Genomic DNA, 14,403 nt, shown 5'->3' with positions numbered 1-14,403 from the left:
ATGTTGACAAATATTGCAAGGGTATTGCAGACTATTTGAAGATGAAAGAATCTCTGAATACACGACCAAGTCCTGCTATCTTAATTCAACGTGAGACTGAAGTTGAATTCCTGCTTGCTAAAGCATTGCGTGAGAAGGCATCTTTGAAGACTGAGCTTGATATTGTTACTTTGAGGATGGCTAACTTGCAAACCGAGCTTGGCCAATTAGAACAATCATTGTCTCAGATCGAAACTTATCAGGTTGAACAAGACGACGTTGTGCAAGCTTTGGAGGAACAACTTGAAGAAGTCAAATCCGCTCCCGTTCTTGAAGACCAAGATATGGAGGCTTTAGAGAAGATACGAGCCTTGTTGGAAGATAGTCATTCTAGTTTGAAAGACTTGAAATGGATGTCGTAATCTTTTGTATTTTAATTCCCTTTATACGTGTCATTATGATTTCCCTTGTACTATTTTCCTTTTGTCAATCAATAAAGAAGACTTATTCTCTGCTTCTTTCTTTTCATGTTTTAATAATGAAACTCTTTTTTTTTTTGAGTGACTGAACTTAGCAAAAAGATACTAAGTTGCCTACGTACCCTTGAGAGGGATCAAGTCATTACGTAGTTCAATGTGTGTGTATATATATATATATATATATATATATATATATATATTTGTTAATTAATTTTTTTTAATGATTTTTTTTGTTGTTTCTTTTTTACAAAGAAAAAAAAAAGGGAGGGCTCACGTGCGTAATCCTCGCCCTACACCCCACAGCATTTCATGGGTACCAATTGCGCAATAGTGGGTACCACCTCTAATCGAACTCGAGACCTTGGCCTTAAGGGCAACATGGGCATCCAGCCACTACGCCACACTCGCAAATGGTGACATAGAGTGGGATTAATTTCTCCTTATTTGTACACTTTCAAAGGTAATGGGAAGACATCATGTACTCTTGTAGTGCTACAGTAAGCAGTTTAAACTCTTACTGAGGAGCAGTTCTTGATTTTCAAGCATAGAAGCATTTGAGGAACTTTCCATTGATGGGGCCGATCCTTACACCCTCATGATCAATCAACTTGTAAGCTCCATTAGTGTAGACTTCTTGTACAACATAAGGTCCATCCCATTTTGAGGTGAACTTACTGCTTGTACGATGAGTCATGATGATAGGTCTTCGAACGGCGAGGACTAAGTCACCAACTTGGAATGATCGTGGTTTAACTTTTTTATTGAATGCGCTTGACAAACGAGCTTGATAGCACTCAAGGCGTTGTTGGGCCTCGAGCCTTTTCTCATCCAGTGCCTCTAGCTCTTGTAACCTAAGCTTGGCATTTTCCTCTTTAGTTAACCCTTCTTGAATGGTGATCCGTAGTGATGGGATCTGGCATTCTAAGGGAAGGATAGCTTCTACTCCATAAACGAGAGAATATGGGGTCACTTGAGTAGGCGTTCGAAATGTTGTTCGATATGCCCATAATGCTTCTCCAATTTTTTCATGCCAGTCTCGCTTAGTTTTGGATACCACTTTCTTTAACAAACTGCCAAGAGTTTTGTTAAAGGCTTCGGCTAATCCATTCGCTCGGGCATTGTACATAGAAGAATTGTACTGTTTGAATGCAAATTTCTCACACAGCTCCGTCATCAACCTATTCTGAAACAGTTTTCCATTATCGGTTGTGATATACTGAGGGACACCATACCGATAGATCAAGTGAGTTCGGATAAAATTGACCACCATTTCTTTCTTCACTTCCCTAAGAGGCACAACTTCTGCCTATTTTGAGAAGTAATCAGTTGCAGCCAAGATGTACAAATGACCACCAGATGATTTTGGTAATGGTCTTATTGTGTCAAGCCCCCATGCATCAAAAGGCCAAGAAGCTACAGTTGGGTGTAGAGGTTCTGGTGGCTGATGGATGAAGTTTGCATGATATTGACAAGCTTCGCACTTCTTAGCATACTCCATGGAATCTTGCACCATCGTAGGCCAATAGTAACCCATTCGCTTGATCCTGTAGTGTAACTTAGGACCTGATTGGTGTGCATCGCATATTCCAGAATGAGACTCCTCTAAGGCTTGTTTAGCCTCTTCCTCTCCTAAGCAACGGAGAAACAAACCATTAAATGAACGGTGGAAGAGAGTTTCTTTATAGTAAATGAATCGAGCAGCCCTTCGCCGAACTTCGGTCTTGTGGCGTACATCATCCGAAAGTCTTCCATGTTGAAGGTATGCAATGATCGTTTGTCGCCAATCTTCCTTTTCGACAAGGCATACAAAAATGGCATTGACTTGCTCTTCTTCTTCTTCTTCTTCTTCTTCAACCACGAAAGGCACCACCCACCTTTGGGAAATAGCAACTTTGGCTGTCTCTTCTTGGGATAATGCTAAGGCGGTAGCCAAATTAGCTAAAACATCAGCTTGTCTATTCTCCTTCCTTGGTATATGTTCCAATGTAATTACCTCAAAATTTGCAAGCAACCTCTTCGCATATTTGCAATAAGGGACAAGGTCTTCTTTCTTGACATCATACTGCTCCAAGATTTGGTTGATAATTAATTTGGAATCCCCAAAGATCTCGAGTTGTGATATGCCAATCTCAATGGCCATTTGTAGACCAATGATCAATGCTTGATATTCGGCTACATTGTTAGAGCAAAGTTCGCTTAATGAGAACGAGTATAGAAGTATTTGTTGTTGTGGAGAAACAAACACTACACCTGCCCCCGCTCCTTCTTGACGTGCAGCCCCATCAAAAAACATCATCCATGGTGGCATTACTTCAATGTAAAACACGTCTTCGTCCGGGAAATCATCAGAGAACTCCCAATCAGATAAAACTGGGTGATCAGCTATGAAATCTGCCAATACTTGTCCTTTGATAGCTTTTTACGGAACATATGCAAGGTCGTATTGTTGCAGCAAGACTGCCCATCGAGCTATGTGACTTGAAACCACTGGCCTGGCGAGGACATATTTAATTGGATCTGCCTTTGCTATCAAACGGACCGTATGTGCTTGCATGTAGTGCTCTAGTTTGTCTATGGCGAAGAAAAGAGTGAGGCATATCTTTTCAATAGGAGAATAATTTAATTCAACTCCATTGAGAGTTCGAATTAGATAATAAAGGGCTCTTTCTTTCCCCTCTTTATTTTCTTGTGCCATAAGAGCACCTAGAGACCTTTCTTGTGCTGCGATGTACAGTACCAAAGGCTTTCGAAGGAAAGGAGCACCTAAAACTGGAGGATTAAGCAAGTATCTTTTGATGCGCGCAAAAGCATTGCTACAAGTCTCATCCCATTCAAAGTGCGCATCCTTCTTCATCAATCTATTGAAAGGTTGACATCGACCTGCCAAGTTTGAAATAAATCGTCGTATGTAAGCTAGTTTTCCTTGCAAGCCTCTAAGTTCTCGCAGGTTCTTGGTCTCTGGCATTTTCTGGATTGCTTCAATTTTGGACTGGTCAATTTCAATACCGCAGTGCCTCACAATGAAACCAATAAATTTCCCAGATGTTACGTCGAAAGCGCACTTGCGAGGGTTCATTTTAAGCTGATACTTTCTTAAGCGGTTGAACATGGATCGCAAATCTACCAAATGGTCTTCCCTCCTTTTTGTTTTAACCACCAGATCATTGACATAACACTCCACGTACTTATGAAGTACATTATCAAAGATCTTTTGCATGGCTCGTTGATAAGTAGTACCAGCGTTCTTTAATCCAAAAGGTATTACTTTGTAACAGTAAATGCCTTTAGGGGTATGAAAAGCTGTGAACTCTTCATCCTTAGGATTCATTCGAATTTGGTTATAACCAGAAGAGCCATCCTTGAAAGATAAGGCTTCATGACCAGTAGTGGCGTCAACCATGATCTCAGTGATAGGTAACGAAAAATCATCCTTAGGACACGCATTGTTTAGATCATGGAAGTCAACGCACACCTGGATTTGTCCATTCTTCTTTTTGACAGGGACGATATTAGTGATCCACTCTGGATACTGTACTTCATGAATGAAGCCTGCCTCAATTAGCTTATTGACCTCAGTTTCTATTTGAGGGATAAGCTCCGGCCGAAAGCGTCTTTGAGCTTGTTTTACTGGGCGTACGCCCTTCTTTACTGCCAAATGGTGTAAGGCAATACTTGGATTGAGCCCAGGCATTTCTTTGTAAGTCCAAGCAAACACATCTTTATATTCTACCAGGAGCTAGAGGTATCCTTCTTCTTCTTCAGGACTGAGAAGGGCATTGATGAAAGTTGGTCGAGGTTCTTCAGTAGTTCCTAAATTGATCTCTTTAAGTTCATCAACTGTAGCTTGTACTCCATCTTCCAAGGCTAGGGGAGCTTCATCGACCTCATCCTTGGTGGCTTCAAAATCTGACAGTGTATCTTCTTCTACTGTAATATGAAACGAGGATGATACCTCTTCAATTTGCTCATTGTGGACGAGTGACTGACTTGTGTGTACAATCGTTCGCCTTTTGACTTTGAGAGCTCCTTCAGTGCTGATATATAAGATAAAGTTGCGCTTCATGCGTGAAGGAATACTACTGCAGATCTCATTATTAGCTTTCTCCTTCTTTTAAACCTCAAAGTTTATTGAGCTTTGAGAGCAACTATCAATGGGCCTTTTCGTTGCCCCCAATCGATTAAAGACTGATCCACACGCAAAAGTGTCCCGACTTTGTGTTAAACAAGCCGTATTTAACCTGTCGAACACTGTAATTAGTGACGATGAAGCCTTAATGCGATCGAATACTAAGATGCGTGATGAAGAGTGATCTTTTCTTTGATTCGAACTTTCGTCGACCTCTACTGTTACGTATTAGGAACTTGAAGCATTGCTTTTTTATTGATCCATATTTGAGCCGGTGGTTCTGGAGTATAACCTATTCCGGTTTTTGGGATAGGAATTTCATGCCCTTCAAGCCGCATTTTCCCTTGTGTTTTACTAAGGCCGTGCATCTTTTCTCCGGTGGCTTCTGGAATTAGTTTCCCTAGGCCGCTTTGTTTTGAGAAATCGTAGCCTGCTTTGGCTAATAGCCTATATGCCTTTAGGTCAAACCATTCTTTCGTCTGTTTACTTGGTAGAATACCATGCTCTGTCAAACTTTGTGAAGACCTCACAAATCCATTTAGTGGCTTCGAGGGCAAAGGATTTGTGGATGAAGTTAAAGGCATAACATGATTTTCTTTCAATATGGCTACAACCTTCATTGTGAGCTTTGTAGGAGGTCTTCGTATGTCCATTGTAGATTGAAGGCATTTCGTGAATGGTGATTGTCCGTTCTTGCGGCGTGATAATGGTACATAACGGAGGAATGGAGGGTTATTGGAAGGCGTAGAACTTTTCGCTCTCTTTGAATTGCTTGTAGATTCACTAGACTGGCTATTCCCATATCCTGGATCTTCCTTTGGGGAAGGAATATCCTTTCTAGTGATGAATTTAACATGCTTCTTTTCACCCTGCTTGCTTTTCATGGACGGGATTTCAACTGGGAGAACTTCATTAGAGATATCATCTTCTACATAAAACTTTGCGTCAGCAAAGTGAGCTTCAGTCTTAGAAAAAGGCTTCAAGTCGGCATCGACTTTCTTTATTCCACTTTGAAGATACTTGAAACATTGGTGTAAAGTTGACGACACTATTCCGTTCCCATGGATCCATGGACGTCCTAACAACATGTTGTAGGTTGTCTTGGCATCAATGACATGGAACAAAACATTGCTTGTCAATTCTCCAATAATTAACTCCAAGTGTATCATGCCGATGGTACGTTGTCCTCCTTGGTCAAAACCTTGTATGACCAAGTGATTGTGCGATAATTCCTCCATAGCAAGACCAAGTCGTCTCATTTTCATTTTCGGTAGTATATTAATAGCTGAACCTCCATCAATGAGAATGCGATCAATCTTTTGTTCACGAGCATAACTAGAGACATAAAGTGGACGATTGTGAGGCTTAGAGCATAACAATAGATCCTCGTCAGTGAAAGTTAAGTCTGGAGAGCACACACAACATTCCTGTGTTTGTTGAAGTGTATTGGTACAAGGAGTGTAAATCTTTGGCTCTTCAAGAGCTTGGGTGATCCCTTCTTTTGGTGAGGTGGAGGATTGCGAGGGTTCAACTTTATCAACCTAAGATTTGAGTTGTTCTAAAGATGAGAAAGTCTCATTTGAACTACCATGGTCAACACCTTTTTGTTTTTCATCAACTTCGCAACGAGAGACCGTGTGAACAGCCTCTGCTGACTTGTTTTGAAAGAATTTTATGGGGAAGAATTCTTCCAATGTGACGAGACTTCAAAATTTTTGGGTTTGTGCCGAATCATCATTCATTTTCGTTCTTAGTCTTTCTTTCCTTTTATCATTCTTTCTTCTTGATTGCGGCTGAATTTGGTTTTGTGCTCTTCTGAAATCTTGGGTGATCAAATGAAGAGGGAATACTCGTCTCTTCTTCCATCTCTTACGAGTAACCAACGTCCAACCCTCTTCCTCATCCAGTGTTGACTTTTTATCATCATTTGAGTTATAATCAGTTGCTTTTTGTGAGAGCTGAATTTGAACAGGTTCCAAAGAACCAAATTGGATGAACGTGGTATTTACCCCCTACTTAGTAGTTGGAGACATGCAACTAGGTGACCCGTAAGCAAATGTTACAAGGTTTGACTGAGCAACATCACTAACATCTAAGTCGATTTTCCTTTCCTTGGCTAGCTTCATGATGAGTTCTTTAAGAATAAAGCATTTTTGGATTGGATGACTTATGATGCAATGATACTTACAATAGTTCGGGTCATCAACCTTTCCTACCTCTTCTAGTCGTTTGCATTCTGGCAATTCAATTAATTTCAAGTTGAGCAATTGTTCTAGCATTTCGGGCATATCAGCATCAAGGAAAGGATACACCTTTTGTTCCCATTCCTTGAGTGATGAGCGACACGTCTCGCGTCGTTGGCCTCCCTCAGGCCTCTTCTCATTAGCCTTCACATTTCCTGTTGAAATTTTGATTGGGGCAGGGTTGTTATTCATGGAGTCTTTGAAATTACTTTTCGTATTCCTGTCATTTTTCTTTATTTCTCGCCTTTCTTTCTTTTCTTCAGGTACGGGAGGTTTCATATTTCCATGGCAAGAGATACTCAATTCCATGTCATACACACGAGTTGCCAATTCTTCGAATGTTCAGGGCTTTATCCCTTGCAGGATGTACAGAAGTCCCCAGTGCATGCCTTGGATGCACATTTCTACAACAGATATTTTAGACAGTCTATCTTTACAATCTAGACTCAAAGAACGCCACCGATTGATATAGTCAACAACGGGCTCGTCTTTCCACTGCTTAGTATTGGTAAGCTCCATCATGCTTACCGTGCGACGCGTGCTGTAAAACCGGTTAAGGAACTCCCTTTCCAACTGTTCCCAACTATTAATTGACTCAGGTTCTAAGTCCGTATACCAATCAAAGGCATTCCCTTTCAGTGAACGAACAAACTACTGTACAAAGAGGCCTCCTTGAGTCCCTACGTTCTCACAGGTTTCTACAAAGTGAGCAACGTGTTGCTTAGGGTTTCCTTTGCCATCAAATTGCAAGAACTTGGGGGGTTGATACCCATTTGGCATTCTCATATTGTCAATGCGCTTCGTATAGGGTTTTGAATATATGAGAGAATGTGTGGAAGAACCTCCATATTGTGCTTGTATGGTGTTCGTTATCATGTCCTGCAATTGTTGGACAGATATCGAGGCCATTGAGGTGGAATGTCCTTGTTGAGAAGTGCCTTCACCTCTTTTTCCCTTATCACCCCTAGCGTTTTCTCCCTTCAAGGTAAAGCTAGGAGGGTGCTCAAGGTCAAGATTTGATTCACGCGAATCTTGGACTGCCAGTTTGTTCATCAGGGTTGCAATTTGGACATCCTTATCTTCAAGTGCTTTTGTGAGAAGGGTGACCGTTTGTTCCATTTCAGCCATTTTTCTTCCATAGTAGAGGTGTTGGTCATCATTACTGGCATGACCTCTAGATATGATGGAGAAAACGATGAGACAGGATGAGTCAAAGGCATTTTGCTCCTTAAGTTTCTCATCACAGGTGAAGAGTTGATAGAAAAGGTCTTTGTTGGGGATGATTCATCATTGATCTCAAAATCTTTCGAGATAGATGAATCCTTAGCGGTAGCTTTCCTTTTTGCAAGAAAGTCCAGAGAGATGGTATTATGAATCTTGCTTTCTTTGGTTGATTGAGGTTGCGGTTGATCAAGAGCTTTGGATCGACTACGAGTGATTGGGCTGACATAATCATCTGCAACGGAAGCATCCCTCACCGTTTTTTGAGCATTCTTGTTAGAGGCCATCGAAGCTAGTAGCAAATCGAATTTCTTTTCTTTTAAAAGAGAAAGAGATGAGAGGCAGAGATGTCCTACTGGGCATGCCAGAATTTGTAGACGACTAAATTCTTAGTTCGAAATAAATCAAACAAGTAAAATAGTTTCACAAATGCGAATTTGTATTGATGAATATGTGGTACAATTCTCTGTAATTACAAAAGAGTGATCCTCTGATTTGATTTCCTTGAAAGATTTGTTGATTGGAATTGTGGTGATGTGATTTTAATTCGAACACAAGATATCCTTCAATTTGGCTGAGGAATGGATCGAAGATCTTTAAAACAAAATTACAATGAATCTCTAGCTATGAGCTTGTTAGAAATTCTTTGTTCTTCACGTTCTTTGTGTGTTCTTCGTGTGTTCTTCTTTTCTGAAGGTTTGTGGTGGAAGTTCTTCAGGGCTTTAGAGGCTAGAATCCTTAGAGCTTCGCTGATTTGTGGTTTGTTGAGATTTTTGGAGGCTTTTGAGCTTGATTCTAGTGACCTTTGAGACCTGAACGAGTAGTTTGGATGATTTTGCTTCGAATGTTGTCTGTATTCGAGGTTGAAGTTCTTGAAATTCTTGGAGGCTTCGGGGTTTGATTCCGGCAGAGTTTCTGGATTTCTAAACTTAAGATATCTTTTTTTTGTCCGGCCAAATATCTTAGGAAGGCTTCTATTTATAGGAGTTTGGAGGTGGGTGAGCGACACGTGGCAGAGTATGATTGGTGACACATGTCACAGCTTGATTGGTCTGCTTATGTCATCGCTTACACATGTTAGATTGCTTGTGTCATCGCTTACACGTGTAGGGCTGCTTGTGTCATTGCTTACGCATGCTGATGTGCTTCATGCCTTTATTTCAATGACACTTGACAAATTTCTATTGGTTTCTGAATAGTGATGGCAAAACCTAGCAGCAGTACGTGGCGCTTTGTAATTGGTTGTATTTTGTGGACTTGGTAGTATGATGTGCCAACTTGTGATAGGTCGGGAATTTTCCCTTTCTACAACCATAATGCACAAAATGGGTAAAATAGAAAACCTATCAAGAGCATGGATGCAAAGAAAATAGCTTTAGTTAATAGCTATATAAAAGTAGAGGGGGGATTGCAAAGTTTGAGAGCAAAAATGGTGTGGAACATATCATTCTCCTCACTACTCTCTACCTTGTAATGTCACTTTTTCCTTCTATCCTTGCATCTTCCTTTTATATTTTCTCTTCTCACCCTTGTTCTCTCTCATTCATATATATATATAGGCGTAAATGCACTTTTAGTTCCTACATTTTGCATTTTTTTCATTTTAGTCCCTACATTTTATTTTTACCACTTTTAGTCCCTAAACCAATTAACGCCTAACATTTAGGTCATTTTCGTCACTCAACTAACGGCAAAAGCTGACGTGGCAAACAAAGTGCACTGTTGGCACAGTAAATGCTAATGTGTTCATTAAAATAATATTAAAAATGTTACATCAGCATCTACGTTAGCTTCCACATCAGCATCTGACCTTAAAAAATAAATTTATCAATTTTAAAAATTATAAAAAACAAAAAAACATAATTAAAAACAAAAAAAATGGTGGAACTTAGATCTGTTATGTTTGTGCCTAGTTTCTTTTTCTTCTTCTTCCCTAGATCTTTCTCTCAGTTTCTCCGCCTCCCTTTCTTTCTTTAGTCTTCTTTCTTTCTTCCTCTTTTTCTTCTTTCTCCCTCTATCTTGGTGCTTAGCCTTCTTGAACTCTTTAAGCAAGTTTCTCCACTTCTCTCATCTTCGACGAAATCTATCTTGATGCTTCGTCCTCGGCGTTTGCACCGGCCAACTCCCTGGTGCTCAACTCAAAGACCTCATCTACGCCTTTGACGACAAGGAGAAGGAACAGAAAGGCCGCCATGCCTTTGTTCGCTTAGTCTACCAACTTGCTAACTCCTCTGAGCTCCAGTTCACTCTGAGCGCCATCATATGAGTTTCCAGTTAGATCGGAAACCCCTTTCCCTCCTCACTTTCTCATCTCTCTCTCTTTATCTGGGTTGAGTTTGTTGTATTTGTTTCAGATTTTTGATAAATTTGAAAAGGGATAATATATGATTGCAAAGATTATGATTGGCTGCTATGCTTCCTAAAAAAAAATTATTGTATAAAGATGGGGGGTATGAAGCTTGTTTAAGTTGTCTTTTTTAAATGTAACCTTTCTTTTAATTTTCAAATGAAATATTAACATAACTTATAGGGCAAAAGTACTTTATTTCTGCAACAAATCTTGACTAAACTTCTTTACCCTCCACCTGTTATTTCTGTAATTCTTTAGTCTACTTTGTGCCCATTGTGCGTGAAGTAGTTTTTTTTAATTTTTTTTTAATATAATTACTCTTACCTATAAGGAAAAAAAATGATTACCATCTTCAACAAAATGTGGCTTGTTGCTGTGTCCATTAATGCTTATTTTCTTTTTGAACAATGTATTAGAGCTGTCACAAAGAAAGAGATTGTAATTGCTTGTCCTTATTTTTGTTATTTAAATAGCTTGCTTGTACAGTTGTTAAATGCTGTGTCTTGTTGTCAAATAATGTGGAGGCTACTTAGTTAATTTGTAAACAGAATTTAGGGGTATGACAGAATTTAAATTTAAATAAAATAAAATTCCTTGTTTGGATGTGCTGTAGGAAGAAATTCTAAATTCTGTATAGAATTTTAGCCAGAAATTCAGTTCTTAAATTTCGATTTACAAATTCTGCCTATTCAGTAGTTGTTTCTAAACTCCTCCACGTTTCTCGCTCACTTGCTAGTTATTCAATACCTCCTTCCCATCTCCATGGCCCCTACCAGCTTGTCTCCAGCTCCCACGTCATCCCCAGCTGTAAATACTCTGGCTCGTATGACCTTGGTCAACTTGTCACTGACTGAAATACCCCATGCTATGCCACAGCCTTGTTCAAAGTCAGCACCACTAGATTCACTACCTTAGTCGTCTTTGTGGAAACTTTGTTGTTCCTCATTTCAATTAATTGCATCAAAATCACCCAAATTCGCTCTTCTGATGGGCTTTTCAGTTTAATATCCTCAATTTAATTTGGGCAAACTTTAATTGAGCCTGACATATACATACATACATACATATATATATATATATATATATATATATATATATATATATATAATTTTCAGCAAAACATGGCCACATGGTATTTTTATACAGAGCAATAAGTATTTGATTGGATTCAGGGTCCCCCCCTCCTTTCTTATAAATTTGATAAAGTAGAGCAATAACTGGTCAAGGAATTTCAGAATTTTTTAAACATGGAATTTTACGTAGATATTGGTACTATTTCCTTGTATTTATATATGATAACGAAACAATGAAATTGATAAATGGTGGGTTTTAAACCCCATTCTTTTCTCTGTGCAAATATAAATTCTTTACCCAAACCCATGGTAATGGTTTTTTGTTTTGTTTTTTCTTGTTATTTGCTTCAGATTTTTATTTGATGAAAGAGGTCACTGTGCTTTCCATTTACACCAGGTACTCTTTTCAAAGAACCAAATATCTGCAAAAACATCCCCCATCTTGAAAGAGGTTTGTAATGTTTTCTTGATTTGGTTTGTAATATTAAAAAGCCAAGGGCCCAGATTAACTTGGTTTTCTTTGTCAGGTTGGACTGAGCCTATGTACATTAAATGTCATGCTTTTGGTGATCAGTACAGGGCAACTGATACAGTTATACCAGGATCCAGAAAACTTAAATTGGTATTTGGTAAAATCCTCTCCCAGTTGACAGCTTTTCAATGATCTTATTAGTTTCATTTTTTATAGAGACTTGTTATGGCTTAGTTTTTTCAGTTCTATATTTCTGTCAATGCCTTCGTATGTAATCAACCTATTAAGGGAAACTGAAATTTCTGCAGTACTGGATAAACATGATGAGAAGAAAGAGTTAGAGGTTTTCAACTTTACTGGTGCTGGAGGTGTAGCCTTGTCCATGTATAACACTGATGAGGTTCAGATCTCACAAATGCTATTCTTTTTCCTTTGTTTCTTTCATACTTGGTGCCTGACCTGAATTTGACTTGCTAGAGGAGTGTTTTTAGTGTTATTATTATTATTTATTGTTTATTATTATTTTTTTGAAAACAGTCCATTCATGCTTTTGCTGAGGCATCAATGAATACTGCTTACCAGAAAAGGTGGCTACTTTATCTTAGTACTAAAAACACCGTTCTTAAGAAATATGATGGAGGGTATACTGTTACCTTGTTAGACTTTCTTTTGTATTCCAATTCTGTTCAATTTTGTTCCAACTGAATTATCAAAGACTCTCTTTTACCTTAATATGAGGCATGGCCTTTTTTCTTCTATGTGGAACTTTAGAGTCTATCTTACTAATTATGCATCGAGAGGCATGGCCTTTTTTCTTCCATGTGGACATTTAGCGTCTGTCTTACTTATTATGTATTGCTAGTTTCTTATCATGCGAATTTCATGAAGATTCAATGACATATTTCAGGAAGTCCATGAAACTCAATGGAAATCTAAATTTGATGCTGCAAGGATATGGTGAGATATCCAGTTCATCATGCTAATTACTTTATGAAGTTTAAGTTGTTTGTCATCAACTTATGTGGTTGAATTGCTAGGTATGAATACCATCACTGATAATATGGTAGCTTAGGTTCTTAAAGTGAAGGAGGTTTTGTGGACTTGCAGAAACTATGATCGCAATGTAGAGTGATTGATTTGCCCAATGTTTGTATCAACGCGGAAATTGTGTGAAAAGTTTCTTGCTCTTGGAGTGTCCTAACTGAGTGTTAAGTTATTCATCTAGTTTACGATAAAAACTCTTGCCATTGGTACAGGATTTGGATCTCTTGGGCTGCTGACATCAGTGCTGGTATGTTTTGCTGTTCTCATTTTTATTTTTGCTGATTTTTTTAAAATTATTTTTTTAAGCCTTTCTTTTTGGTCCATTTTTCACTTCTAATACATGTGAAGTTGGACTTGGGTTTCAGGTGACAATGACCACTATTACTGGCTCCATCAGAGAGGTGGTGAAACCAGCATAAACAGCATAGCATCAATATTTGCTTGAACACGAGGTCTTGCACACAGGTATCAGATTAATTTCTTGTTTTATTGATTTGTTTTGTATAATTTTAGTTCTGTGAATTTGAAGTTTTAGGAATTGGATTTTTCTTATTATTTAAATCATCATGCGAAAATTGAGCAAATCAATGTTATCAGGGCAAAGTTGGATGACAACACACAACTTTTGGATTTACTGTGAAACTGGGAGCAGCATGTGTTGGAACAGTCAAATCAGGGAAGATGACGAAGGATCTTGAACTTCTTATTCATGGGTACAAGTAATTGCTGTCAAAGGCTATTTCTTTTGAAAGTTATGCTGTTGTGCTTAGTTTATATACAACAACAACAACAACAACAACAACAACAACACCTTAGTCCCAATATTTGGGGTCGGCTATGGATCCTTAATAGATTAGATTGGATCGGCTATATGAATTCTTTTCTTCCATTCTATGCTATCTAAAGTCATGCTCTTAGTTACTTCCCTAATTGACATGCCATTTTTTATTACTTCTACTGATGTTACTTATAAAAAAATGTTACTTCTACTAATGTTAGTTTTTATGTATAGAAAATCTTTCATGTTTTTGTATAGGGTTATTCTGTCGCAGCGTCAAAATACACATAAATGATCATCTAGAGTCTAATTTGATTAGTTGGGGACAACTTTTACTTGTTATTTTTTAATGATATAGATACAGACTGCATTTATGTGTATGTCTTGGTTGTATATGTTAATTGCTACAGAATTTTGAACCCTAGCTGCAAACATATGTTCCATTTTCAGCTGTATCACTACCGTCATTAAGAAAAGGCATGTATGGAGTATTTTTGCAAGAATACGGATTTGCTGTGAGAAAAGCCTATTTGCCATCAACTATTTCTTTTAGCTTATTTACTTGCACACATTTTTAAAGCATCACTTATTTTTTAGGTAAAACTATATTTTAACGAGGCTCATTTTATTTTTATAAT

General features: G+C 38.4%; 1 protein-coding gene across 1 annotated transcript; it reads left to right on the top strand.

Moving 5' to 3' along the window:
- The first annotated feature begins 11,160 nt into the window (after positions 1-11,160).
- Positions 11,161-14,358, top strand: LOC142635806 (isocitrate dehydrogenase [NADP]-like). The gene is made up of 9 exons (XM_075809887.1): positions 11,161-11,285; positions 11,843-11,922; positions 11,999-12,100; positions 12,252-12,343; positions 12,481-12,584; positions 12,851-12,900; positions 13,200-13,234; positions 13,353-13,452; positions 13,585-14,358. Exons 1-8 carry the CDS (start codon positions 11,161-11,163, stop codon positions 13,404-13,406), a joined length of 642 nt encoding a protein of 213 aa, XP_075666002.1. The 3' UTR covers positions 13,407-13,452; positions 13,585-14,358.
- Positions 14,359-14,403: the final 45 nt, after the last annotated feature.

This window comes from Castanea sativa, chromosome 5, assembly GCF_040712315.1.
Source record: "Castanea sativa cultivar Marrone di Chiusa Pesio chromosome 5, ASM4071231v1".
NCBI classification, from domain to species: domain Eukaryota; kingdom Viridiplantae; phylum Streptophyta; class Magnoliopsida; order Fagales; family Fagaceae; genus Castanea; species Castanea sativa.
Note: the sequence above shows the minus strand (reverse complement) of the source record. Positions and strands in the feature narration are given on the sequence as shown.